The 27,580-nt window shown below is 35.3% G+C and overlaps 3 protein-coding genes across 6 annotated transcripts in view; 1 reads left to right on the plus strand and 2 right to left on the minus strand.

Moving 5' to 3' along the window:
• Positions 1-245: 245 nt before the first annotated feature.
• LOC142344794 (inactive selenide, water dikinase-like protein) overlaps positions 246-27,580 on the minus strand; it is a 148,560-nt gene continuing 121,225 nt past the window's right edge. Inside the window, exons 1-7 of one of the 2 annotated variants that reach the window (XM_075396739.1) lie at positions 10,709-10,897; positions 10,044-10,253; positions 9,389-9,724; positions 8,466-8,615; positions 6,758-6,870; positions 5,992-6,416; positions 246-871 (exon numbers count right to left, since the gene is read on the minus strand). In XM_075396739.1, the coding sequence (XP_075252854.1) occupies positions 345-871; positions 5,992-6,416; positions 6,758-6,870; positions 8,466-8,615; positions 9,389-9,724; positions 10,044-10,244 (1,752 nt within the window). In that variant the 5' untranslated portion in view covers positions 10,245-10,253; positions 10,709-10,897 and the 3' untranslated portion in view covers positions 246-344. Of the gene's footprint in view, positions 872-5,991; positions 6,417-6,757; positions 6,871-8,465; positions 8,616-9,388; positions 9,725-10,043; positions 10,256-10,708; positions 10,898-27,580 lie in introns of those variants that run through there. The other variant, XM_075396738.1, reaches the window with a different exon arrangement.
• LOC142344796 (sphingosine-1-phosphate phosphatase 2-like) overlaps positions 12,702-27,580 on the plus strand; it is a 425,673-nt gene continuing 410,794 nt past the window's right edge. Inside the window, exon 1 of the mRNA XM_075396743.1 lies at positions 12,702-12,719. The gene's annotated coding sequence lies outside the window, so the exon portion shown is untranslated. The remainder of the gene's footprint in view (positions 12,720-27,580) is intronic.
• On the minus strand, positions 18,366-25,906 carry LOC142344793 (uncharacterized). Of its 3 annotated transcripts, none has more exons than XR_012759282.1 (3): positions 23,849-23,866; positions 19,149-19,497; positions 18,366-18,736 (listed from the first exon to the last, which is right to left on the minus strand). XR_012759282.1 is itself a non-coding variant. In XM_075396737.1 (3 exons), exons 1-2 carry the CDS (start codon positions 25,869-25,871, stop codon positions 19,480-19,482), a joined length of 1,143 nt encoding a protein of 380 aa, XP_075252852.1. In that variant the 5' UTR covers positions 25,872-25,906; the 3' UTR covers positions 18,366-18,736; positions 19,149-19,479. The 3 variants fall into 3 exon arrangements, 2 of the variants coding, with proteins under 2 accessions (XP_075252852.1, XP_075252851.1); XM_075396737.1 differs by lacking the exon at positions 23,849-23,866 and adding an exon at positions 24,747-25,906; XM_075396736.1 differs by lacking the exon at positions 23,849-23,866 and adding an exon at positions 24,522-25,906.

The following is a 27,580-nucleotide window of genomic DNA, read 5'->3' on the forward strand; positions in this document are numbered from 1 at the left end:
CGTATAGATCACGTGACTTCGATGATGTCACTAAATTTTGGCACTCTTCAAGATATAAGCCAGAATTTTGTAATAACTATCGAGTAATGTAACCTTGCCTGAAACACACCCTGCAAATTTTAAAATCAAAGTTTTAGTCAAATCAGTTTGAATACTGGCACTATATACAAGAAAATGTGTCTTTCTATGTCTGGCATTTTAAAAAAATGCATGTGCGTGTTTAAATGATTAACACTACATTTCATTAGGTGTTTACATAAACCATAACCCATAAAGAGTCATAACTTTGAAAACAGTTATGGAAACAAATTTTTCGCTCGGATGGAAAGGAAAGATTAGAAATTTTATGTTATCGCGACAACAGATGCCGATGATGAAGATTCTTCACTTTTGCTTCTCTCGTTTATGCCGTTTTTAACGACACTATTTGAAGTAAAATCTTTATTTTGTTTCAACTTAGAGTCGATAACAATTTTAGCACCATTGTTCACATCACCAGAAAAAGGTGGACAGGGAGAAAACATTTGAGGGTGTAGACAGCCTGAAGTGTACTTTTTAGCTCCTTCTTCAGTGAAAACTGAGTCGAACTCCACTTGTACAATCTGGACATTGTCAAAAACAACATGTTGTTGATTCCGAGTATTTGAATGCGACGATCCTGCTGTTGTTTTGGCACTGTTGTTACTGGAAGACCCGGCACTGCTATTACTGTTACTTTTGGAGGTCTTTTGATCTCCACTTGCCGGGACTGTAGGCGAGTCCTCTCTTTTTCGAACGGTTCCAATTTTCCAGCATTCTCGGCCACTAAGGGATTCGAATTCTCGCATGAATCCTTCAACCGAGGACGGAGGAAATGCAATCAGAAGTCCGCCTGTTAAAATACAGGCGCTATTAACAGGGATTACTAATGCTCAAAAACATTGAAAACGACGCAAAAGCAAATTTCATTTCGCAAAATACAGAAATCAAACCTGTCAGATGAAACAATTAGGAGAAAACCGCCCTACAAAACATCAGAAACACTAAACATGGCTGACATATAGCCAGAAAATTGCTGCAATAGCTTTCTAGATCTGCAGTCTCAAAAAGAAAGTTAAAAAAACGCACAAAAAAGAAAATCACTTCTCTTTATTAGTCGCTGAGATGTTATATTTTGATTAAGAATCTGTGTAACTTATTGGTGTTTCTTGGAACTAAAGTGAGGAAAGTCAAATTTAAAAGCGAGTTAAATATATGTGACCAAAAATTTAATCAAGCGAATGAACAGAACATTCGTACCTCTTGAGTGAAAAAAAAAGATGTCACTCACGCAATTCAGTCGAAAACGCATGAATGAATGAAAAAATCAAACATTATTGCAAATTCATCGCGACGTCATGGTCGTAGAAAATCTTGACGAAGAAATAAAAAATAGCAGGATAAGTCCTGAAGTACAATGTCAAGAAATATACAATCAAAACCTAAGCACCAGCTTCATTAGAAAAACAGACTTCGAAAGTAAACAGAGTATACACCAAAACAAACAACATAACCGACTAACGTCGGCCGAATTGATCTGAAATGACCGGATAACGGCTGGCTTTGGGGGCGGTGGCGCTAGAGGAAAGAAGGTGAATATGGGGGGGGTCAAAATTTTAAGATATAGAACCACCCTTCACACCGTGAAATTGTCTACAGTTTCGTTCAATCGCATACTTAATAGACTAGTGAGGCCTAAGACACTAACAGAGCTGCTCGCTCTTTAAAGCCCTCCAGGCTCTGGCTGTTAATCCCGTTTTTGAGGACAAAAAGTCAAACGACGAAATATCTGTCGAGAGAAAAATCGCATAAAAAAGACCACAGGACTATAATAATGGCTACAAATTTCGCTTGAGAGCAATTAATTAAATAGATCAAACGCACGAAATTATTTTTTTCAAAGCAACTGTTCAGCATTAAAAATATTAGTCAGTAGCTAGTACTATGAACTAGCTTCAGTGGTGTTAAATCAGAGAACCTATGACACCTATCAAAAATGAGACTAGATAACAATGCCAACAATTACAGCATGCAGACAAAATAGTTAAAACCATCATAAATTAGTTCAGAACTTTAAAAATTTTTCTTTAAAACTCATTAGAGAGACGAAGATATTCTTGAACGGCACTAAGTGATTATTGAGAAAGACACAAAAAAAACTTGAAAAAAACACGGATACTATGTTAACAAAAAAACCAAAAAAAAAAAACGAGTTTCAAAGTCGTCAAAACATTAAACAAAAAATCAAACGATTAAAAAGCTTCAATTACGCCTCATCACAGAGCCAACTTTTAATTAAAGATACTAAGTAATATAACATGAACCACTAAAAAAACCGCGCAACACAAAAAAAATCAGCAGAAGGTTTTCAAAACAAGTAGAGCCGAAGTCGTTAAAAACGTTTTAGTTGAATTGAAACCGTTAAATAGCTTCAAATATGCCTGATTATATTGCCATTTAGACAAGTCATTGATGAGAGAGAAAAAACAGGAACAAACAGGTGAAATTCAAAATATCATTAATATTTTATTAAAAAAATAATTAACTCTTATACACCATTATCTGCCCCTTGATGAATTCAAAAAATAAAAAAAATGCATCAATAGAACACATTTGTCACCTTTGGAAAAGATTCCGGCCGGAAAGACAAGCAAAAAACAGTAAAAACCAAAGTCAATCAGCACGTGAAAAAAAATTCGCACGCAAAGAACGAACGGAATCCATCTTAAAAGCAATTGAAAAACTTAAAACTCGCGTTTCGCTCCTTGTACTACTCGTGCCTGACTAAATTCAACACTCTTATTTTGAGTTCTTATTAAAAACTAGAGGTCGAAGAAAGTGTGCACAGATGTTAAAAAACAGCACACCAATACAATTCAATTTTTGGAATTGTGAAAAACAAAGAAGGTCAATAATGGCTTTGCTATAGCAGCTATTAAAAATGCTTAATATATTGTTTCGGAATAGATTTACTTCTTTTCAAAAGAAGAGTTACGCATACAATCTAGTTAGTTGTTATTTTTCAGACGCACTTTCTATCTAAAGCACGCGCCACTGCACAATATGTGCTAATCATAATCTAAAGCACAACCTAAAGGAAAGGCCGGAATATAAGTTCTACACAATCAAGTTTTAGCATCTTTAGAATCCAGTTATCGATACCCCATTACCTTAACTTTTTCTATCTTATTTTTAATAGAAAATCGAGAGTACTTTTTAAGCCAATTCTATTGGCAAAAACTGCCTAGACGCGCAACTCGTTCAAGTTTACAAACCTTAATGAATTATATATATTTTGGAGTTGATGTAGCACAAAAATGGCAAAAGTTATACTTAATCAAAATATTTCCGATTAGAACATAACCAACTAACGTCGGGCGAATTGCTCTCATACGACCGGCGAGCGGTTGGCTTCGTCAGTAGCTAGCTACAGAGGTGGGGGGAACAGCGCGGGGGGCAACAGTGGGAAAGTCTCCAAAACAGTTTCTGTGAATCACATACTTGGAGACTAGTGTACTGAAAAGCTCTAAGCGAACTTAATGCCCACTGGGCGCTACCTGTTTATCCCGTTTTTGAGGACGAAAGTCAAATGGCTCAGACGAAAAATCGGCTAAGCAAAAAATCGCATAAAAAAGACCGACAGGACTAATATAATTGCTACAAACTTCGCTTGAGAGCAATTAATAAATACGTATAATTGGTTTGAGGTATAAAACCTTTGAAATAAATCCAAATTTTTCCGTTTCGTTTCATAATTGTTGCAACTTATATTTTAAAGCTTGCACTGAAGAATTTAGCAGTTATACTTTGGTAGCAACGACAACAGAACGCGTCTACGTTTTTAACGAAGCTTGTTTGTCATGTTCGGTTTGGTTCCCATTTAGCTTACAAATAAAGCAAAACATAACTGGCAAATTTCAAGAAAATAGCTGCAATAGCATCGCAGATCTGCAGTCTCAAAAAGATAGTAACAGAAACAGACGTAAAATAAATTTCTTTTTGTTAAATTCTGAGATGTTATATTTTGATTACGATTCCGAATAAGTTATTGCAGATTCTGTTAGCTGCTCTCCTATGACCTTCATTTACAGTGACACGCACTCACTTGACCTTAATCTCTTTGAATTTAAGTATAGAAGTCAATTTCAGAGTCAGGAAGTCTTTTTTGAGAGCGAGGTAAGTCACGCGTGACCAAAAACTCACCCAAATGAAAAAACTTGCTCCACTAAGACTGAAAAATGACATCACACACGTAATTCAGTTGAAATTGCATGAACGAATGAACGAAAACCAGATTTGAAATGATTGTGACGTCATATGGTCTTAACAAAAATCTTAAACAAAAATCTTAACGACAAAATAAAAAACCAAAAGAAGGCCAATGATAGCCCCAGCTATCGCTATGCGGCTATTAACAGAAGATGGGATTCACAAGAGGTATTACTATCAATATACCGAATACACTGAATTTCGCACACCATTTTCCCTATTGAAATTTGCGGTCAGCTCATACTGCAAAAGCATCTTTTTAAAGTTATTGTTCCGATAACAGATTCAAAATTCTAACACAGAAAGGCTTTTTTCTGGTTTCTAATGTTTGTGGATGCAAGATGTGGGAATATTATCACCGAAGTCACATACCGAGCCTTCTTTGTCATCTAATTCCGAGGTTTTAGATGACAAAACCTCGGCATTAGATGACAAAAAATACGACTGACACCAGCCAAAAATCTTTTTTTTAAAATTTCTATTTGCCAAACATTTGTAATAGGAGTAATTTTCCTAGTCAAAAATAATTATACCAAATTAATGGCATCAAAAAATTTGAGAGAAACGGAAACAATACTCACAGCTCCGCAATGCTTATAGATTTAGTAGTCGACATAAACGAGAAAAGCTTTACAAACATATACCGACTATCGTCGGATGAATTGCTCTCGAACAAGCGCGGCATTTTATTTTTTAAGGGGGGGAGCATAAAAATGTTTTATTCGTATAACAAAAAACGACCCGCAAGGTTTCAAACCCCCTGACCTCCAGTCTGCTATTCTCACATCTTCACCACTAAGCTAAAATTCCTTTAAGTCTTTTTCGCACAAACTTCCTTTCATATTAGCAACAAACTTTACTTCAGCAACTTAGATTACTCAAAAATGAAGAACTCAAGCGTGAAGGACATAAAAAAATTTGCGTAGAAAAGACACACGTTTACAATAATTGCTTCAAACTTCGTTTGAGAGCAATTTATAAATTGGTTTTCATGAGGATAAAAACTTGATCAGTATGATAATCGTAACAAATAGGTCAACTTGGAGAAGCCACAAAACACGCTGAATCTCACGAGGGAGGGGGTTTGAGGGCGCTGGGTTACGCGTGGATGGATGTGTATGGGGTGGGGATTGGGGGTGAAATGGGGGGTGGGGAGATGAGCGAAGGCGAGCAAACTCTCAGAACCGCCATTCACACCATTTAATAATAATAATAATAATTGTGGTTTCTGCGTAATCGCAGTGGAACAGCATTAGGCCTACAGTAGCCTGTTTTCAGCTGCCCTTTTTCTTATTATTCTTATTTATTTATGTCTCCTCAAAACAGTTCCAGTGAATTGCATATTTAGAGTCTGGTAAGCCGAAATGCTCTAAAGCCTTTTTAATGCCCACTAGGCATTACCCGTTCATCCCCTTTTTGAGGACGAAAAGTCAAAAGTGCCAGACGAAAAATCGGTGAAGCGTAACATTGCATTAAAAAGATCACAGGACTAATGCAATTGCTACAAGGTTCCTTTGAGAGCAATTAAACAGCCTACAAAAGAAAAGCATATTTACAGAAGTTTTGAATTTTTATTTTACCAGAAAATTAATATATCGATCATGGCTTCGATTATTTTGTGGAATTTAAAATATTTCGGCGAGAAAATATTTCCTCAATTGGATCACTTCATTTCTTTGGAAGCACATTTAGCAAGCCAATTACCTGAAGTCTCGGCAGAGAGACCTTTCTCCAGTTTAAACATGCCACCGAGTGACTTGTCGATCTGAACAGCTCCTCTCAAAGTTGGTAGAGTATTGATCACAAATTGCAAGTTGATATCCTTCTGTGCTTTACATAGGTTCTCCGCGTGTCCGAAGAGGCCAAAACCAGTTACATCCGTGCAAGCTCTGGCATTGTAATCCAGCATCAATTTAGCAGCTAACTGGTTCAATTCAACCATCGACAACTTCGCATCTCGGTAAAGTCGATTTATTTTACTCATAGAAGAGGCGTCATCCTCTGCGGATTGGATTTTGGTGAGGTACTTTGTATTGTTATCCGAGAGCCACTGTTTCACATTCACAGCCACTTGTGTACCAATGGGCTTGGTCAGGACTAACACGTCGCCTGCTTTGGCGTTACAAGGCCTGCACAAACAATCCTCAGTTTCTTTAATTTTTACCTATCTGAAAAATAATTTTGTATGGTTTGAAAAGTTTTAAATCTACAACTTGACGTCATAATAAAAGAATACGTTTAAGACGTTCAAAGATGATTTCCACTTTAACAATCTGCAAATCTGATTTCCACTTCAACATATAGAGACCAGAAGTTGCGGTAGAAAAAAACTAAATAAATGCAAACTTACAAAGAAGTTTCTTGGATGTCAGGAAGTTGCTGTCTAATGATGAACTTACAAGCCGTATCTTATTTACAGTTTACCACTGAGCAGTAATAAGCATAATTGGTATTGGAGTTGTTAACTAACAGGACTAGTGCGTTTGGGTGTGTGACTGTAGATGCCACTCCCCCTATGATGCACCAGGGATTCAACACTGTCTGTCCCCCCGTCACCCTGCTCCCAGCCAGGGCTGCCTGGTCCTGTATGAACAAAATATCTCACCATTACTGATATAATCCATGGGCGAGTGAGATCACTAAATTTAAATAGGAGAGTGAGAGGGACCGTATTAAATCGACATTTTTTTTAAATCTCAAACATGTAAATTCGAATAACCCCAAGGTTAAAGTTACATGTTGTAATATTATAAATCAAACATACTACATCTTTCCCTTGAATAACTAAACATAATAATAATAATAAAAAACTAAGGTTCAGTTTCTAGTTCTCGTGACTTATTTCATAAAAATAAACTTTTAAAGCCTTCAATTTTTTGTCCTTTGGAACTCGTTCGTGTCTTTTTTGCATCTCTTCCTTTAATTCTTTTTAAAATTTTTTCTTTGATTTTTCCTTTCTTAGAGCTCTTGGAAGTTTATTCCATTTCCGAACAAAGTTTCTTATAATTGAATTTTGACTCCATTTTGATTTACATTTTGTTGTGATAAAAAAATCATATGTACGATTATTAACCTTAATGTCAACGTCTCCGATTACTCTGAATTTATTTTGGTCTTGTATGTTTGTTTGTTGGACAATATCGAAAAGTCTATTTAAAGAAGTTTTTGCTATTTGAAGTTCTGCGGGAAGTATTTTATTTTCAAGAAGTAGTTTATGAGCACTGTCATATTTTGTTCGAAAAAAGCAAACTTATATGCCCCATCTAATTTGTTTGTTTATTCTGTCAATTGAGTAGGACGGCAAACTTTGAAAAAATATTGCACTAAAATCTGACTGCGATAAAACAAGTGATCTAAAGAGATTTATTCGAGCCTTTAAAGGTATTTGATTGCGTACCAAATAAATTGATCTGATAGCTAAAGCCATTTTAGTGATCACATTATTAAGTTGTTTTTGGTATGTCAACTCTTTGTCAAGAATAACACCTAAGTATCTGACTTCATCTGTTGGTTTCAATGAATGACTATTAAATTCAACGCAATTGACAGTTGGTAACTTCTCATTTTTGAAAACCATTATTTCTGTTTTCCCTTCATTTAGAGTTAACTTGTTTTGTTTCATATATTGTTCAGTTTCCATCAATATTGTTTTAGCCTTTGCTTCTAAACACTGTTCATTTTTTTCATGACATGAAATTGCTGTGTCATCTGCAAATTGTAAAACATTCGAACTTTTCCCTATTTCCTCACCGAAGTCATTTACATAAAGTATGAATACTAGTGGTCCTAGTACAGTACCTTGTGGAACACCATGATTTATAATTGTCCAGTCGGATTCAACTAATCCGTTTCTAACACAGTGTTTCCTGTTAATTAGAAACGAATTCAATAAGACTCTTGCGTTTTCTCCAAAACCATATTTTTCAATTTTTTGAATAAAAATGTCCAAGGATATTGAGTTAAAAGCTTTCGCTAAATCCAAAAAGATTGTTAAGACTACCTTTTTCTTCAACATAATGATTTATTTTCTCTGTCAGTGCAATTATTGTATTACGACACGATCGTCACGATCTTTAAGGAAGATCGTCACGTTATTCAACTATTTATAATACTAAGTGATGACTAAATGGCTGACTAAAAAGATGACTAAAAAAGGCATAAACAGTACAACTCCTTGCCTTGAACCCTCTCATCATCATTTTGATGACGACGCTTCTTTCATCCTGAGTCATACTGATTGGAATGCCGAGGAGCATGAGAATGTTGTCACAGTAAGGAACTCCCAGGGAATACAGATCACTCAACACATTCGAACAAGCTATCTTTCCCTGTAAATAAAGAAACAGAGTAACATTTGATTAAGATGCCGAATTTGCTCTTTGCGTTATCTTGGTCGGATGGTTGATAGAAATAAATTTCTGAGGCACTGAGCAAATGCAATGCAGGTTTTCCCCTGAAGAAAAGTTAAAGCAGAAAAATATCAAAACCGTTTTGTAAATGGAATCAGCTTATCTCTTTTCTCTAAAGAACACTGAAAATATCATCATGCACTTAGGGATAGATCATTATTTGAGTTTAACGTGTTTTAAGCTTTTAGTAAAAGTAAAGACACAAACGCTCCAATTTATCTTTATTTCCTTCTCGGTGTCAAAACAGTGAATTGAATATTGAGCATTTCTCTCTAATTAGATATACCTAGTTAGGATTTAAAATTATGGGTTGCAATATTCCCGACAACTTGTTTTTCTAAATGGAGAAGCGCAAACTTAGGAAAATACTTCCAACGCTCTCATACGAGACACGCGAACATATTTAATTAAGTTTTTTTTTAATTAAGTAACTTTAACTAACGCAAGAAAGGATGCATACCGTTTCAAGATACTGTTTAATTTCTTCATTAAAAACTGATGCAATTTTAAAACGCTGATAACCGTTGCGTTGGCAAAACTCAAGCTAATGGGATTAACACTTATATTAACGATAGACGTCGGAAAAATTGCCCGCAAAACAACCACTTGAGTCATCTTAAAATGTCATCTTAAAACCAAAAACAGCACAGTGATTTATTTTTTAACTACTGCCCGCAAGAAGAGGAACACACCTGCAAATAAGGGTTCTCTACCAGAGGGTAAAAGAAATCGGTGGTCTGTGTCATGACTAATCCATTATACTGTAAAGGAATCACCGAACAATCCAGTCCAATATCCACAACTGGATCAGTAGAGAGAACTTCCGGCATGTAATCTCCCCTAGTATTAAACCGCTTCTCGTACTGTGAAGATAATGATTCTTCTGCATTTTCTGGTGTCGAATTGGCTATCTGACAGTTATTGTGGGAAGCAGAGCCATTTACGAGGAGCACTTGGCCATGTTTCGATTTGGTCTTCTTATTGGCACTTTGAGCACCTGTTGAGTTGCTGATGGGTAATGTTAGTACCTAAACAGAGCTCCTCCAAAAACTCCGGAAAAGGACTGAACGATTTGCTTCGCTAAAATACGGACTCGATTACAGAAAATTCTGAACTAAGTGCTTCAATAATTGAACAATAGGAACTTTCATATCCCAACATAGACGACGCTAAATCATACTTATTGTACTCGTTTTTATTAGGCTTTCACTTTTTGATAGGCTGGATATAAAGATTATTATCGCAAAATTACCAGTTAGTTCTTCATAGTTTCAATTAAAAATTAGTGATTGGCACGGCTGAAAAGATCCAGACACATTTTGAAAGAGTAATCTACTGCCTTATTACCTCCAGATACTCGAGCAGCTGAGTCTGGGGTACTTTACATCCTCATCCCTTCAGGTCAGAGAAGCTCAACAGGCTGAAGTCCTGTCTCAGCTTCCCATCATAACGAGTGGGGTCAAAGTCATTCTCAAAGTCAGAGGGACAGAAGATCAAGGGTGCAGGTGAAGTAGTAGTGGGCACAGTCCCCCCACTACTGCTCGACATTGTTCACAACTGAAAAGATATGAAATAGTGGCTCATGAAATTTCAAAAACTAAATTAGAATATTATTGTCCATAATGACCACTTTTCACTTTAATGCCAGATTTTAATTGTAATAAAAGATCCCCACGACTTATCACTGGGCCACGGAAGCGCAAAATTCACACTTTAGCTTGGTTACATTCGTGTATGATTTTTGTCACAAATACATCAAAAATAGTTCACGAGCTTCGGGGGGGGGGGGGTTCAAGATGGCAACCAGCTACAAGTTCAACTGGTTTTACGAACAAATGTAAACCACAGGTATTCTCATTTTGTAGAAAACAATTATTTCCGATTGTTAAAAATGATTCTTTCAGTGACACATTTGATCGGCAATTCAGACTCGAAAGCAATTTTCGGCAAAATTTAATGGGCTTTATTCAAATTTAATATGACTTATTCAAAATGAATTCATGCAAACTAACCAGAGAATTAAGTGTTATACATCCACCGACAGAAAAATTAACTAATAGCGAGAGCAACCGCAAAAGGAGTTAAACTTGCTGGATTTTTAATCAATATTCGCCGATAGAAAAGTGGAAGAAAAAACTTATAGATCTAAATGAAATCTAAATTTTTTATTATGACGCTATTGTTTATTGACACGTTTGTGAAACATTTGCTTATGGCGTTCACTTTCTTCCTTTTCAATATCCTCAAACTCATTTAATGAATAATCACAAAACAAACAGTAATAACAAACCCAAACAAATGGCAAATCGTGCCATAAAGAATGATTAAAAAAATCTAAAAAGTGCAAAAAAAGTACGGATGTTGAATAGGAGGAAAAATAAAGCCGGAAGCGTCCCTTTCACAAATGCGTCGTTAAACAATAGCCTTGTAATGAAAATTTAAATTTCAATTTGGGCATTTTTTTTAAAAGCATCAAATAAATCGCAGCAAAATTCCAATTGCAGATATTCAAAAACCAATAGAACAGTTCTGAGGTCTCTCAATTGCTGAATTTTTACAGCAAACAATTTTGTAATTTCATATTGAAGAACATTGAACATCAAGCATCGAGGGAACCTTTTCTACTTCCAAATAATTTAAATTTCAATCTGATAAGCTATTTGGATAATCTTGAATTGATCGCGACAACAATCCGACAATTGAAAGAGCTTTCAATGACATGGACCTAATTATTCTGCAAATGCTCAAGATGATCTTATTTGAAACTCGATTTCTTCTGGCTTCCTCAAACATATTTCAAACTTGCTTTATCATGTGAGCCGTTGAATGGGAACATTTATTCTGGAGTTTGATCGCCTAATTTCCTTAACTTTTGACAATGAACAAACAATAGCAAAAATGAACATTTTCATACAAAGCAGATTACGAATTTCGGCAATAAGGCTACTAATTACAGACGAACTGTTGGATATTCCGTAATCAATCTACTCTTCGTTTAGGCTAGTGAAGACAAATTGAAAGATAAGAAGCCCAAACATTTTTTTCAAAACATGGTTAGATGAAAACTCTGGTAAGAACATTGCCAGAAATTCCAAATAGAACACACAATTAATTGAAAACTAACAATTTATCTCAAACTCTAACCTTTGGCTATCTTCCCTGAAAAACCTTCCTTCCACATCGAAAAAGCACAGGACAAAACATTAAGCAAAGATAGATGTCGCAATAAAACACAGTAGAAAATTTTCAGGTCCGGGCGAGACTTTGATACTCATTGAACTGTTTGTTCCAACCCTCAAATTTGAGGGCTAGGAACTTCGGGGTACCTAGCCCTTTTGCGACGTCAATTTCTTGCGGAGACATACAAACGTGGTATCATCGAACAACAACTAAAAAGCGGAAACGATCCGTGAAGGGCAATTTTCTTTAATTTCCCGTGGAAGAAAAGGTTTAAAACTATATTTTTCACTTTTCTCACTTTTTCAAGTTTCAAATATTTTTAAGATTGAGTAATTGTAAAATAAGGATTAAGTAATGGAATGCTTATAACGAACACACTACTGTAGATTCAAAATTATCTCAAAAATAGAAAATAGATTTCGAAAACTTTGTATTTAAAGCAAGAACCATTGCAAAAAATTTTGCAAAAAAATTTAAATTTCTAGAGTACATTCATTCAAAAAAATCGTTTTTTTTCCATAAGATTATGCTCAGCATCTTATTTAATGAAATTTGTAGGATGTGATCTTACGGTATTGTTACTAATAAAAAAATATCACAATTTTATTTTAAAACTTTCATAGCGTTTCCATTATTAAGAAAACATTTCTTTTAAAGCCTAATTGTTGTGATAAACTTATTAAATAGGGTTGAAAAATGGTGGCGTTGATTGGTGCAGGATTTGTTTAATGTTTTCCAAGTTACAGAGGCTTAGTTCGATATTGGAGAAAATCGGAATACCAGTGTAGCTGCAGCAGTGAAGCTCCGATATCAAGCCTAATTGTTGTGATAAACTTATTAAATAGAGAAGGCAAATGAGTGAACCTGCAACAGTTACGAGTGATTCTTTGAACATTGATACAAATCTGAAACCACCAGCCTTACGTTACATGGATCAAACGCCTATCGGGAAACAAGATCCGAAAAGAAAGCACTGTGAGCTAAGTCCTACAGAAGAGCAAGGAGAACTGGTTAATCTTATAAAAGCAACAGTCAAAGAAGCAATTGCGGAATCGATTCCAACTATCGTTGATCAAGTCAAGACGGAAGTAATGAGCTCTATGAAGACACTGCTAAAGACAGATGGAAGATCTGAAGACGAGTATTATGGAAGAAGTCTACCATGAAGTTGGCAATGCTGAACAGAGATCTCTGTTAAGGTCCCTGTCGGAGGCCGAAGCCCTCGAGATGTACAATAGACGCGAGAACGTTCGAATTGTAGGCATCGAAGAGGTCATCGAAAGTAATGCGCAAGGTAAACCATTATCTGAAAAATTGGAAGTGACGATGAAACATGTAGTGTCACTAGCGAATACCATTGGAGCTCCAATTAATGAGTCAGACATTTCCATCGCTCACCGCTTGCCGTCAAATAGAGGACCTAAGCCAATTATTGCGCGCTTTGCCAGAAGAGTTGCCAAAGTATCAATAATGCAAAACAAGAAGGCGACGGTTAATTCTCAAGTGTTCAAAGATGTCAAAGTGTATGAAGACCTTACGAAGCCTAGACTGAATTTTGTTAAGATCATGCAAAAAGTCGCCCGCTTTGAAAGAGTGTGGACCAGAGAAGGGACAATTCACGGTATTCGCAGAGATAACCAGAAGTTGTATAAAGTTAATGATCTCTAGCAAGCTGGTCTAGACCTGGGATATAACATAAATGATGTACTACAATGCTTTCCTAAGTCCGGATATTTTACATGGGGAACATCTGAAAGTGGAACATAAACTAAAATCTTTATCTGTGCTTAATGTTAACGTTCGCTCTTTGAAATCGCACCTTGAAAAATTGGAAGCACTAGTTTTAAGTCTTGAGTCTCCACCAGATATTTTGTGTCTAACTGAAACTTGGCTGACTGATAACGATGATCCGAAAATGTTTCTTGTAAATGGATACACCCAATATATTGCAAAAAATAGGACAACATTAGGCGGCGGTGTCATGATTCAAGTGAAAAATTCATGCAACCTATTGAATTAGCATCAAGTTGATTTTGATGAAGCCGTAATGGGCGAAATTGCGTGCAATAATTACAAGTTTTTTATTGCCGCTGTATATAATAAACCAAAAGCGAATAAACTTGAGTTTGTAGATGCTCTTGATAATTTTCTAAGCTTTAAAAGCTCAAACAAAACTCCTCTCATAATTTGTGGCGACTTCAATATAAATATTTTGGAAGAAAACCTGCTAACAAAAAATTACTCAAGTGTTGTTGATTCAAATGGCTTTGAAATTGGACCAATGGAACCAAGACGTGTAACAATGAACTCATCAACATGCCTTGATCATTTTATATTTCAAAATGTATCCAAAAGTGAAATATGTGTTCTAAAAAACGAGGAAATTGCCGACCACTATCCAACTATGTTACATTGGTCAATTCGAACATCTTTAAAATCAAAAAAAGTTGCCTATCGTAATACATCATTCCTAAAGAATCCTTCGCAAGTCCGGAATTTTCAAGAAACAATGCATGAAAAATTAGAAAACAGCGTTGAGCAGATTAGATCAAGTAATTCAGTCAACTCTTGCTTTATTTCTTTTACAGATATCTTTGAGGAGGTTCTAAATGTTTTTGCGCCATTGAAAACATGCACAAATAAGAACAAGGAAACCCCGACATGGTATAATAATAAGTTGAAATCCCTCCGCAATAAACGAAATAAGGCACACAAAAACTGGAAAATGAATCCCCATAATAGCGACGATCTTAAAGTTTTTAAGGACATGCGCAATACTTTTCAAAAAGCAGTGGAGACTACTAAGAAACAATTTTACCTCAATAAATTTAAATCGTGTGTTGGAGACTCAAGACAGACATATAAATTATTAAATGAGATCAAAGGTGAACAAAAAAATGCAAACAGCGTTCCCTATTTAGATGTGCTACAAGCAGATGATAATGAGCCATCCCAAATTGATATAGCTGAGGCCTTCAACGATCATTTCACTAGTACAGCAAAAGATATTATCCGAAATCTGCCACCACCGGAAGAAATTAAAATTTCAAGAGTAGAGAAATCAATGTATCTCGTTCCTGCAACTGAACAAGAGATCCTAGAAATCATACAAAATCTAGAAAACAAATCCTCTTCGGGTGATGACTATATAAGCAATCTAATAATTAAAACGGCGAGTACAATTATTGCACCTTATTTAACTTACTTAATAAACAAGTCCATGAATCAAGGTGTTTTTCCCGATAAGTTGAAAAAAGCGAAGGCAATACCCCTGTTCAAAGAGGGATCTAAAACTGATGTAAATAATTATCGGCCAATTAGTCTGCTAACAATTTGGAGTAAAATATTTGAGAGAGTAATATATAATAGAATGTATCATTTTATGGAACGTTTTTCTCTTCTATATAACAAACAATTTGGCTTTCGCGCAAAACATAGCACAATTGATGCCCTAGTTGATTTAACTGAAAATATCAGATCCCGTTCATGTAAAAAAGTAATCGGCTTCTTCTTAGATCTAAAGAAAGCCTTTGATACTCTTGATCACTCCATTCTACTCTCTAAACTAGAAAGATTAGGCTTCAGAGGTAACTGCTTAGCGTGGCTAATTTCCTACTTAAGTGATAGATATCAGCGAGTTGAAGTTAATGGAGTTTAATCTCAGTGGAGAAAAATTGAGCACGGAGTCCCGCAGGGTTCAATACTAGGCCCGCTTCTATTTCTGATCTATATGAATGATCTGCCAGCTGCATGCCCAGATATAAAGGTTTTGCTTTTCGCCGATGACACTAGCTTAATGGCTGTAGATGGACAAATAGATCACCTCGATAGTAACCTCTTAATGCTTGGCAAATGGCTGAATGCAAACAAACTCGCGTTAAATTTATCCAAAACAATTCAAATGAATTTGAAACCTAGTGCTTCCAATGATTTCTTCCTATTTAACTCGTGCCCTATTTTAGTCAAGCCTGTTTGTAAGTACCATGATTCAAGTGAAAAATTCATGCAACCTATTGAATTAGCATCAAGTTGATTTTGATGAAGCCGTAATGGGCAAAATTGCGTGCAATAATTACAAGTTTTTTATTGCCGCTGTATATAATAAACCAAAAGCGAATAAGCTTGAGTTTGTTGATGCTCTTGATAATTTTCTAAGCTTTAAAAGCTCAAATAAAACTCCTCTCATAATTTGTGGCGACTTCAATATAAATATTTTGGAATAAAACCTGCTAACAAAAATCACTCAAGTGTTGTTGATTCAAATGGCTTTGAAATTGGACCAATGGAACCAACACGTGTAACAATGAACTCATCAACATGCCTTGATCATTTTATATTTCAAAATGTATCCAAAAGTGAAATATGTGTTCTAAAAAACAAGGAAATTGCCGACCACTATCCAACTATGTTACATTGGTCAATTCGGACATCTTTAAAATAAAAAAAAAGTTGCCTATCGTAATACATCATCTAAAGATCTAAAGAAAGCCTTTGATACTCTTGATCACTCCATTCTACTCTCTAAACTAGAAAGATTAGGCTTCAGAGGTAACTGCTTAGCGTGGCTAATTTCCTACTTAAGTGATAGATATCAGCGAGTTGAAGTTAATGGAGTTTCATCTCAGTGGCGAAAAATTGAGCACGGAGTCCCGCAGGGTTCAATACTAGGCCCTCTTCTATTTCTGATCTATATTAATGATCTGCCAGCTGCATGCCCAGATATAAAGGTTTTGCTCTTCGCCGATGACACTAGCTTAATGGCTGTAGATGAACAAATAGATCACCTCGATAGTAACCTCTTAATGCTTGGCAAATGGCTGAATGCAAACAAACTCGCGTTAAATTTATCCAAAACAATTCAAATGAATTTGAAACCTAGTGCTTCCAATGATTTCTTCCTATTTAACTCGTGCCCTATTTTAGTCAAGCCTGTTTGTAAGTACCTTGGTGTGTATGTTGATAATAAGCTTTCTTTTCGCTCGCATATAGATTATGTTAAAACGAGACTCGGTAAACAATCAGGTATAATATCTAAGCTCAGGCACTTCGTGCCTAAATTTGAACTAATGAATTATTATAAGACCAATGTAGTTCCGATAATTCAATATGGAATTCTTGTTTTCGGTTGTTGCAGTTATAAAGCCCAGGAACCTATATTTATAATGCAGAAGAAAATTTTAAAATTGATACTTCAGAAAGAGAAGTGATAGTTGCGATGACATCTTCTTGAAAAATGAGTGTTTAACAGTTTATGACCTTCATATATATGAGCTCTTGAAGTTTGTGTTAAGATCCATCTTCAAAATTCACTCAATTGATTCGCTCAATAAATTTTTTGTTTTTTCATCACAAAAAGTCACAAGATCTTCAAAAATACAACTTCTGCAAGAACCCTTATGTAAGCTTCAAATTGAAAGATACTCAATTAAGTATCGTGCCACTAAATTGTATAATCTTCTGCGAATTAATCAAATTCTTCCAGATGATATGATGGAGTGGACTTTTTCCAAAGTAACAAAGTTTTACCATAGTATAAAAACGAGCTATATTCTGCAAAACCCAGAACTTGTTAGACATATTTTTAGTTTCTAATTTTGTTGCTTCTTTGTTGTTTTCAGCATTCTTGAAATAATAATAATACCTTTTCTCTAGCTGTGTTGCTGGTTTGACCACTTAGCTGGCTTTGGAAATCATAAAATCAGTTATATTTTCAAAAAGTGTGCGTTGCTGGGGTGCGACTTTGTGATTTTTGGGTTTTTCTTGGAAAACATTTTTTGGTGCCAGCTTGCTGCCCCTGAGGGGGTGGGGCTGGCACCAATTTTTTTTTAAAATCGTTTTTTTATGCCCAGATATGAGCCTCGTACGACCTCTGGAATCCGAGAAAATGGCATTTTTTTGTCGATTTTTTGGATAAATACTTAGAAAATTTTTCAGCAAAAATGGAATTATTCAAATTTTTCTGTTTCTGGTTATTTAGAAGAATTTTAAATGCCGTTTATGGTCCAGATATACGATGAGAAAGTCGTGGTTACCGGGTCTTATTTTAGTGAAAATAAAAGTGTGTATGAATACTTGTATTTTTTTCCTCTTAGTTGATGTCGCATTTGCAGATATATTTTAATTTTTTTTTGACTGAATTTTTTTTGTTTAAATGTACCTGAAAGAAGTCTTCGAATATGTTTGCCAAGTGTCTTTTTGCCGTAAGATATTATTATTTTTTTGATGCAAGATTAAATTGTCATAAACTTAATTTGTTTATATGCAACGTTACGATTTTTTTTCATCTGTAAATGATCAATATTATTCAAAATTCTCTTAGGGCAGGTTTTTTTGCTGGCCTGACGGCCTCGTTGCCTGTCCCTTCTGGTGCTGAGTTTAATTTTACTTAATTCAATATTATTGTTTAACATAAGCTCACATCTGATAAATAAATTCTTTTTTTTCCACCTCTTTTACCTTCTTCCTATTTCATTTAGCTTTCCAAACAACTTCACTCTTTCGAATTTTAATTTTTAATTATAGCCGGATGAAGTCATTGGGACCCGAAAGTTTTCAAGATTTGGCAGCTTTTCGTCCTCTCACGCAACGCATATTATAAGTCACAACTTCAAATATTCATTAGCTGCATTGAAAATCCAATTCATTGACATGAAATCATTTTTAACGAAGCTCCATCAGCAGAAAGTAGATTCAGCAGCTCTTGTTGTTGTAGTAGCTCTTCGTCAGTCCTTGATGGCTTTTCGATTTTCGCTCTTCTTTAAAACTTTTTGAACGATGGGATGCTTGGTTGCTTCTTTCTTCCTTGGTTACTCCTTTACGAACGGTCAATGTGCCACACAAGCCATCTTCCCAGCTGAGAACTCCATGGGCGGTGGCCGCCGTATTGGCCGACAGGGCGTTTAGCCGACAACCAAAAATTGAGAAATTTAGCCGACAATTTAAGTAAAATGAGCAATAAAACTTATTCAGATGTGATTGGCCAATTTAAAACACTATTTTGTAAGCGGACAAATATACCGCAGTTTTTTGCTCGACTAGTGTAACGAAGGTCTATCAACTAGCGTAACAAAGGTATTTAACCACATCTGGCCATGCCTCGCGGGCCATGGCCATGCCTCAGCGGCCCGTGGGACTTGATATGAATCTATCACAACCGAACTACTGATTTATGGACCAATGAGACTTTTATGACCAATTATGATAAAACTGTCGGCTAAATTTCCCTTTTTTTCCTTGTCGGCTAAACGCCCTGTCGGTCAATTTTCCTAGCACCTCCATGGGCACGTCTGGAGGCGAGTAAGTAAATTTCTCAGTTTTTGTTTGCGGAGAACTGAGGTAAACTCGTAATGTGCTTACTTTCTGCTGTTGTTTCAGGCAGAGTTTCGGTTGATGACCTCTCCACGGATGTTTCAGATGGTGTGGTCTGTGTGCTATCTTCAGTTGCCAGGTTCAGGAATTCTGCTACTTTCTTCGGGTTTCTACAGAGGTCTTCAATAGTTAACTCGGTCGGATTGCTGCTACATTCAAACAAGTGGTGCACTGTGCGCTCTTCAACTTTACAATATGGACAATCGTCAGTTCACTCGGACAATCGTCAGCTCACTCAGCAGCTCTTCAATGTCTAAAAGAAACTGAAAATTGTCAAAAAAAAATTGGCCAGATTTTTGTCAGAAGATTGCATCTAATGATTTGCCGCATATTTCGAAAAATTAATTTATGGCTGCAGGTTCACCTAGATAAGGAAAAAATAGGAATAGTAAGCATTTGGTTTATAGAATAGTAAACAAAAGGTTTATAGGGACGGTCTCAACTTTTTACTTCAGTAATAAAAGCTCAAACGGAATTTATTAAAACGATTTTCTTTCTGGATTATGAAAATAATGCGTTTATAAAATTTACTCATATGAAATTTAGAACTCACTAGTCAAAATGAACTTTATTTGATATTGAAGAGGAGCAGTGGCTCAAAAACTTATTTCCAAAAAATAATTTCGCTTTAGCAACTATCAAACGTTTATAATTGTGAGTAAAAACATTGTTCAAAAAGAAATCCTAACTATAATTCATAGCTTAAAAAAATTAATGTTGGAATTTAATTTCTTCAGGATGAGCAGATTTCGAAGTAGCTTTTTCGCGCTAAAAACAAGCTACCACATTTTTTGGAAGATTTTAGTATTTTTCCACGGCTGCAATTAAGATTCATAGAAAACTGAAAAAGCGCATGCTAGTAGTGTCAATTGATTCAAACTTAACGGAATAACGTTGGGTGAATCGCTTTCAAACGACCGGCGAGCGGTTGGCTTCGTCAGTAGCTAGCCACGTGAGGCTAGCTTTAGTTTAATTGAAGAGGCGTGAAAAGAGCGCAGCGGGGGGGGGGCGGTGGGAGGGTGATCCTGGATCTTTGGCAGCACGGAGCCCTTAAGATTTGAACGACGTGCAGGGGCTAGGGTTGGCAAGGGTTTGAGGTGGGGGCGGTGCTGGGGGATCAATTTCTGAGAACCACCCTTCACACCATAAGTAAAGTTTAAAACCACTTTATGCATCTGGAATTCTCTCATGTGACCATCTGCAAGACCCAAAAAGTCTCGTTGGCCAGTAATGATCGTTAAATTGAGAAAAGGACAAATATTCAAAAATTTGGAGAAACAATGGCACATTTTAACAAAATCTTGCTAAAATTCGTAATATAAATACCTTCAGAACTATTTTATTGCCTCAAGAGACTATCCAGTATCCTGATTTCAAGCCTTAAATACCTTCACTGTCTCAAAGATCCATAAATTTGGAACACAATTTGTTGAAATATTGAAAAAATTTATTTTTATATAAAAATTGCTAAAACTCGAGTCATTAAAAATGATAACCAATCCGTTAACATGCAGAAACTTATTTTCCAACCTTGGGGCAGATGCCTGGGCCCCTGGTGCGGAAAATAAAAAAAATTAAAAAACTGAAAATAATTTATAATTTCTCAATTTCGTGATATTAAAATCTTGAACAACATTCCCTTACATTTAGAACAAATACAGTAACCTTTTATCAAACCCCAGAGGAGGTTCTCTGGCTCTTGAGGCTAGAGAAACCTAAAAAATGAAGAAAAATTTCAACTTGAAAAAAATTGCAAATTTATTTAAAACATGCTAAAATTTGTGATAGAAAGTTGAAAACTAATCAATGGCCGCTAAGTTACTTTTTCAGTAACTAATTATCAAACCCCTAAAGAGCTTTTCCGGTCTGTGGGGCTGGAAAAACAATCAACATCAAAAAAATTGAAAAAACTTGCAAGTTTTGTCAAAACAGCTAAAATTTGTGATGTTGAAATCTTGAAAAACATTCAATTACATCTAGAAAATATGCAGTAACCTATTATCGAACCCTAGAGCAGGTTCCTTGACTCTTGAGGCTGGAGAAACCTTAAAAAAAATAAACATTTTCCATTTTCGAAAAACTTAAAACTACTAAAATTTGAGTAATTAAGAAGTTGAAAACTTTTCTATCGCTAAGAGAAAGAATCAGTTACTTATTATAGAACCCTTAAGTTGTTCTGGCCCCTAGGGCTGGAATAACTTGAATAATGCCATTAGATACATTAAAATTGAACAAAAAATTGCAAATTTGTTTAAAAAAATGCTGAAATTCGTGATGTTAAAATCTTGAAAAGGGATCCCTTACATCTAGAAACCATGCAGTGACCTATTATCGAACCCTAGAGCCGGTTCCTTGGCTCTTGAGGCTGGTGAAACCCAAAAAATGAGAAAAATTTTGAAAGACTTGAAAAAAATAATAAAATTTGTGATATCAAAAAGATGAAAACTAATCCATGGCTAATAAAAAGATTTCAGCAACCTATTATCGAACCCTTACAAAGTTTTTCTGGCCTCTGGGTCTAGAAAAATTTGAATAATAACATTAAGACATAAAATTTAAAAAATTGCAAGTTTTGTCCAAAAAATTCGCAGTGTTAAAATCATGAAACATATTGCATTACATCTAGAAACTATGCAGTACCCTATTATCAAACTACAGGAGGTTCCTTGGCTCTTGAAGCTACAGAAACATAAAAAATGACAAAAAATTTCAATTTTTCAAAAAATTGCTAAAATTTGAGATATTAGAAGTTGAAAACAATTCCATGGCCATAAGTTAGTTTTTCAATAACTTATTATCAAACCCTTAAGGAGATTTTCGAGCCACAGAGCTGTAAAAATTTGAATAATGACAAAGATAAAAAATATAAAAATAGCAATTTTTGACAAAAAATGCTGAAATTTGTGACGTTAAAAAGTTGAAAACCATTTTACTATCCGTAGAAACTATGCAGTACACTATTATCAAACCCTAGAGGAGGTTCCTTGACACCTAGGGCTGAAAAAATCTCAAAATGACAAAAATTTTCAAAAACTTGAAAAAAATTGTGAAAATTAGTTTAAATTTGCGTGTCTTTGTTTGGATTACCAAAACATAGAGCTCTTAAAATGGTCATAAAAGAACTTGTGTCTTGCAAAAGACCTCTCAGCGCTAACCAGACTCAATTTTAGACTGGTCCAACGAAAAATTCGAAAAATGACGAAAAAACACGAAAAAATGCAATGTTATGGGCTCAAAAACTCCTAATAACTTTTTAACCTTGAACTACGTACTTCCCAGTAACTTCACCGCACTAGGCACTTGAGGGACTACTAAACGCAGCTAAGGGCCTTTAATGGAACTTAATGCCCACTTAATGGAACTTAATGGAGACTAGTGTCCTGAAAAGCTCTAAGCAAACTTAATGCCCACTGGGCGCTACCTGTTTATCCCGTTTTTGAGGACGAAAAGTCAAATGGGTCAGATTAAAACTCGGTCCACCGAAAAATCGCATTAAAAAAAGACCAACAAGATTAATATAATTGCTACAAACTTAGTTTGAGATCAATAAAAAACGTTTTATTATAGCTCTCTGGTATCAGATAAAGTGAGTCACAAACTTAACTTTATAATTGTTTCAACTTTCTTTGTTTCACTAACTTTGGGAAATATTTATAAGCGCATGTGGCATCTGATGGGTTCGAATCTCTACATATTGGATGGGAGTTGAGGAAAAACACCACGCTACATGGGCTGTGTAAAATCAGCTCTCAAACTCACTTTAATTTTAGCAACAGACCTTATTTCTGAATAAGCGCAAATCAAATCACTCAAAGAAGTTAAGGGTGAAATCACTCGAGATAGAAAATTGAAAGAATGTTCTGGAAGAACGCGTTCAAGAAAAATTTTGCAAAAAGACACACGTTCACACTAATTCCTTCAAACTTTATGAAGCTTTGGATACTTTCGATCATCAACTTTTACTTATCAAACCCGAAAATTATGGGATAAGGGGTTTCGCTTTTAAAATTTTATCAAGTCGTTTAATGAAAACACAAAACACAAACAGTTGGCTGTGGTCTGCACATGAGAAACAACTCGAAATTTAACTCGATGGCTTTCTACAATAAACTTAGCTAGACTAGTGTCAAGACAATCAGTCTTAATTTTGTACAAATGAGAGCTGGGAGCACAACGGTACGATTGAAAGAGAAATTCCTCAGAGTAGTGCAAAACAATCACCATTCATCAAAAAATGTAATTTCAGGGACCAAATAGCTCATGTATGCAGGTAACAAAATCGGTCGATTTTTGAGTTTCAAAAGATACTCACTGACTCAGGAACTGAAAATAGTTTTCTATAACTACTCAATCAAACCAGAACTTCTCATAAACGTATTGCAGGCTGCCAGGGAATCTATTGGGAAAAAAGAACAGAAAAAATGCTACTTTTTAAATTTTTAAAGTTAAAAAAATAAATAAGAAAAAGAAGTAGGAAAACTTCAGTACGAAAAGGTTAGTAAACTGAATTTCAAGTTTACTTAATAACCTAAAAGAAAAAATTTGGCTAAAAAGCAACATCTATAATCTTTAGCAAGATCTGCCATTTAGTTTGAATAACCCACCAAAGTCTGGGTATTGGTACTAATATTGTCAATTAAGACCAAACGTCTCTTTATGTTGTTATTATATACTTCAGGGTTGTGTGTATATATTCTCTCGGAAATCAAGTGTTCTTTTGTTCGATTTATTTGAACTTTCCCAGTAAGAATTTTTCAGGCATTATATACATGCGTAACATTCTAGAATAAATCTATGATCTAAACTTTGTAGGGGCAGCTAATATGAGAGATCATGACTTCCAAACAATTGAAAATAGAAAAAAAAGCGCACTTTGTTAAATGTCATGCAAATTGAATTCTTATTTTAAAAAAACCTCTGTTTTGTTGGACTGTGTTTAAAGTCGATGACTTAGCTGAAGATCACAAAAAAACTTTTTACTGGATTTGATTGAAAAAAAAAGTTGATTGCAATTGATCGAATTCAATTAGCTATTTCATTAAAACATTCAATTTCGAAGATTAAAAATATTATTCTAAGGTAATCCTAAAATTGATTGAGTAGAACTGAGCCGTCAAGTTTAACTTGCTAACAACATAATGCTAATGGAATCACGTTGCGGTAATAATCCGCTCGTAAGGTCCATCCACACTCGAATGTCAAATAATCTATCCTATCCATCAGGTTGAAAGAAATATTTGATGACAATATCAAGGGATACTTTCCAATAATCAGGACCTTTAATTTAGGATTCTTCAGTATTTCCTCTTGATTTCGTTTAAACCATGATTTCACGTTTCTTTGAGAAACCTCGAAAGCAACCGAAATACACAGGACCTCAAGATCAGGTAAAGAAGCTATTAATTTTGAGATAATGCTCGTCAACGTTTTGAAACTGACAGGTGCGATATCATAATATTCCATGCCACAGCAAAAGTGCAAATTTAAAATCCGTATACTTGCTTGTTGCAGCGTATATAAGATATAATCCATGGAAAAATCGAGTGCATCTTTGCTAAAACTCATTTCCAGGAACAGCTCCTTTAGATTTTCGGGAATAGCAATGCTGCAAAATAGGAAAACAGATGTCTTCAAAGTAACTAAACAACTGGGTAAGAAGTCATTGGCGCCACCATCGTGGAAGACATCAGCTGGTTTGAGATATCGTTGAACAAAATCATAGTCGGTTTGAAGATCTAAGCGCTCCAAATTGGGAAAGTGCTGTTGAACAAAAGCGTCAAAGCGATGCTCGTTCCTTTGGTAGTGTAAGAACTGCAGATAGGTTACCAGTGGAAACCAAGGTTTATTGCAGGGAAGTGGAGCCATATGGAAGAGCGTCTTAATACATCCTACTCTAAGCTCTCTCAAATTACGCAGCCTTGAATGATAACTTGCGTCAACCGTTTTGTTAAAGCAGAGCACTCGCAGGTTCTCCAAGTTCTTAAACTGCCATAAGGGGCACTTATCCGACATGTCCGTTTGCACGTACAATTCTAATTTTTTGACACTGTCGTTATAAGTGAATGATCGGCAACTCGCATATGAATAAAGACAGCCAATGTCGATATCTGTAGATGGATTGCATAAAATAGAAGCCAGCTTGTTGATATACCACATATCATCTCCCTCGGAGTCTGTTTCTACGTGCAATAGACGAAGCTTAGATCCGTAAAACTCTTGATTCTTTTCGAACAATTTAAACAACTTGTCGGGATACGTGTGTTCACGTTCATTCGCCATGTACATAATTCGAATGAGCAAACTTTCGACTCGCCAACGCGTTTTTTGCGTCACCCACTCAATGTAGAACTCAAGATCTGAGAAGTTCAAGGTGTCATAAAGCCAAACCTCCTGGAAGAGGAAGAGTGGAAATCCGTTGATTAATTCATACAACCCGCGGCAGGTAGCCCTTAGGCTGAAAACTGATTTCAGACTTTTAGAACGAATAAGGATCTGGCACACGCTCTGTACAAAATGAGACGGCAAGTCATTCAGTTCTAAGCCGGAATTCCCAACGTTGAATAAACTTGGCTCCTCTTTTCTGTGAAACCTCTTCAGCATCTTCGATGGTCTCAAAGCTTTTGCCATGTTGCGACTAAAAAATTAAAAATCATCATAGAAATGAAAAGCAAGGTCTAATTCCCAAATCGATTGCTAAAATTTGATTTGATCAATCAAATGCTAATTAGAAAGTTTCAGATCGAACAAGGATGCTCGTTAATGTGCGTTCGCACATGATGCTCCGACACGAGCTCATCTACATTTTTGACTTAATTGTCAACCTAATGAGGAGATAATTAAAAATTGATGTTTGAGTTCAAAAAATCGTTACACAACAGAACTACTAATTGAAATACGTAACACCACGCCCCATTACAGCGCTCACAAGATCTGCTATTAGAAAGACTACGAGAAAAAAAAACAAACGAAAAAAAAGCAAAAACAAATTTAAACTGAATGTTTAAATTTAAAAGAACAGAAAAAGAAACACAAATATTGCGCACTCAAAAAACTTTCATGAAAACGCATATTGTCCAACAAACAAAACATCAGTTACGACATGATATTAATGGAAAATGGTTTTTGAATTACAATGGAATCTCTCAATGACGAGAAAAAGTTACCAAGTTGACGAAAAGAACAAAAACTGAAAAGTATAAAAAAACCTTTGAAAACGAACAATATCATAAACTTTAATACTATTCGCTATACACTGACGGCATTGAATAACATCATTCATTTAATCCTTACATAGAGGCCTATGAGACCAGTCACCATTTCACGACTACAAGAAGAATTAAAATAGCAAATCAGCAAATTCAGAAAAAATTGAGCGAGAGTGTCGCACCCAATAAAAGAGAATTTGTTGGTGAAAAATTTTCCAATTTCATATATTTTAACAGCAATAGGGTTTTTTCCTCAACAATATGACTTCAAAAGTATGAAGAAATATAAAAAAACAACGAAATTTTTGAGAAAACCAGTTATATCAACGCCATTCAATTCAATGGCTTTCAACGGAAATCAAAAAGAACGCAAAGTTATACCCCAATGAGATAGAAATGATGTTTGTCAATCATAAGTAATCAACGGGACATCACAATAAGTCTTATGATTATGAAAACAACAACAAATACATGCAAAAACCAAAAAATCAGTAGAAAAGAGCGAGAAAAAGTGTCGAAGCCATTGAAAGCATTAGCGTTTATCTGAAAACCTTTTCTATGATCCATTGGATGTTTTCTCTAAGCCAATGAGAACTATGAATGTTAGGATAACGAGATACGATTTCAAAAGGAACCAAAATTACACAATTTTTTTTTTGAAATTATGAAAACTCGGTGCATCGAAGTCATAAAACCAATAGTTAGTAGATAAAACCGCTTACCAGATTATTTTTGGATGAAACAAAATGGAAAGGTGTCATTTAATTACTGAGATTTACTTACAGTTAATTGAAATAGGTTTAATAGAGGTTAGTGTACAAAAGAAACTCGAAACTTTTTCAAAATGTTTTGAAAGCCACTAAATCCACTAGCTCTCAGCAGAAGTCAATAAATACGCAAAGTTATTCCTCGATAGGAAAATAATGATGTTAACTGTTCTTAAGTCATCAATGACACATCACAATAAGTCTTATGATAAAAACAACAAAACCAGGCAAAGCCCAAAAATTCAGTAAAAAAGTGCCGAACTCATTTGAGTCATCAACTTTTCTCCGCAAATTTTATCTATGATGAATTACAAGTTTTCTCTAAGGCACTGCGAGTTATCAATATTAAGATACTAAGACAAAA

The sequence above is a fragment of the Convolutriloba macropyga genome, chromosome 8 (genome assembly GCF_964194025.1).
Source record: "Convolutriloba macropyga chromosome 8, txConMacr16.3, whole genome shotgun sequence".
Classification (NCBI taxonomy): domain Eukaryota; kingdom Metazoa; phylum Xenacoelomorpha; order Acoela; family Convolutidae; genus Convolutriloba; species Convolutriloba macropyga.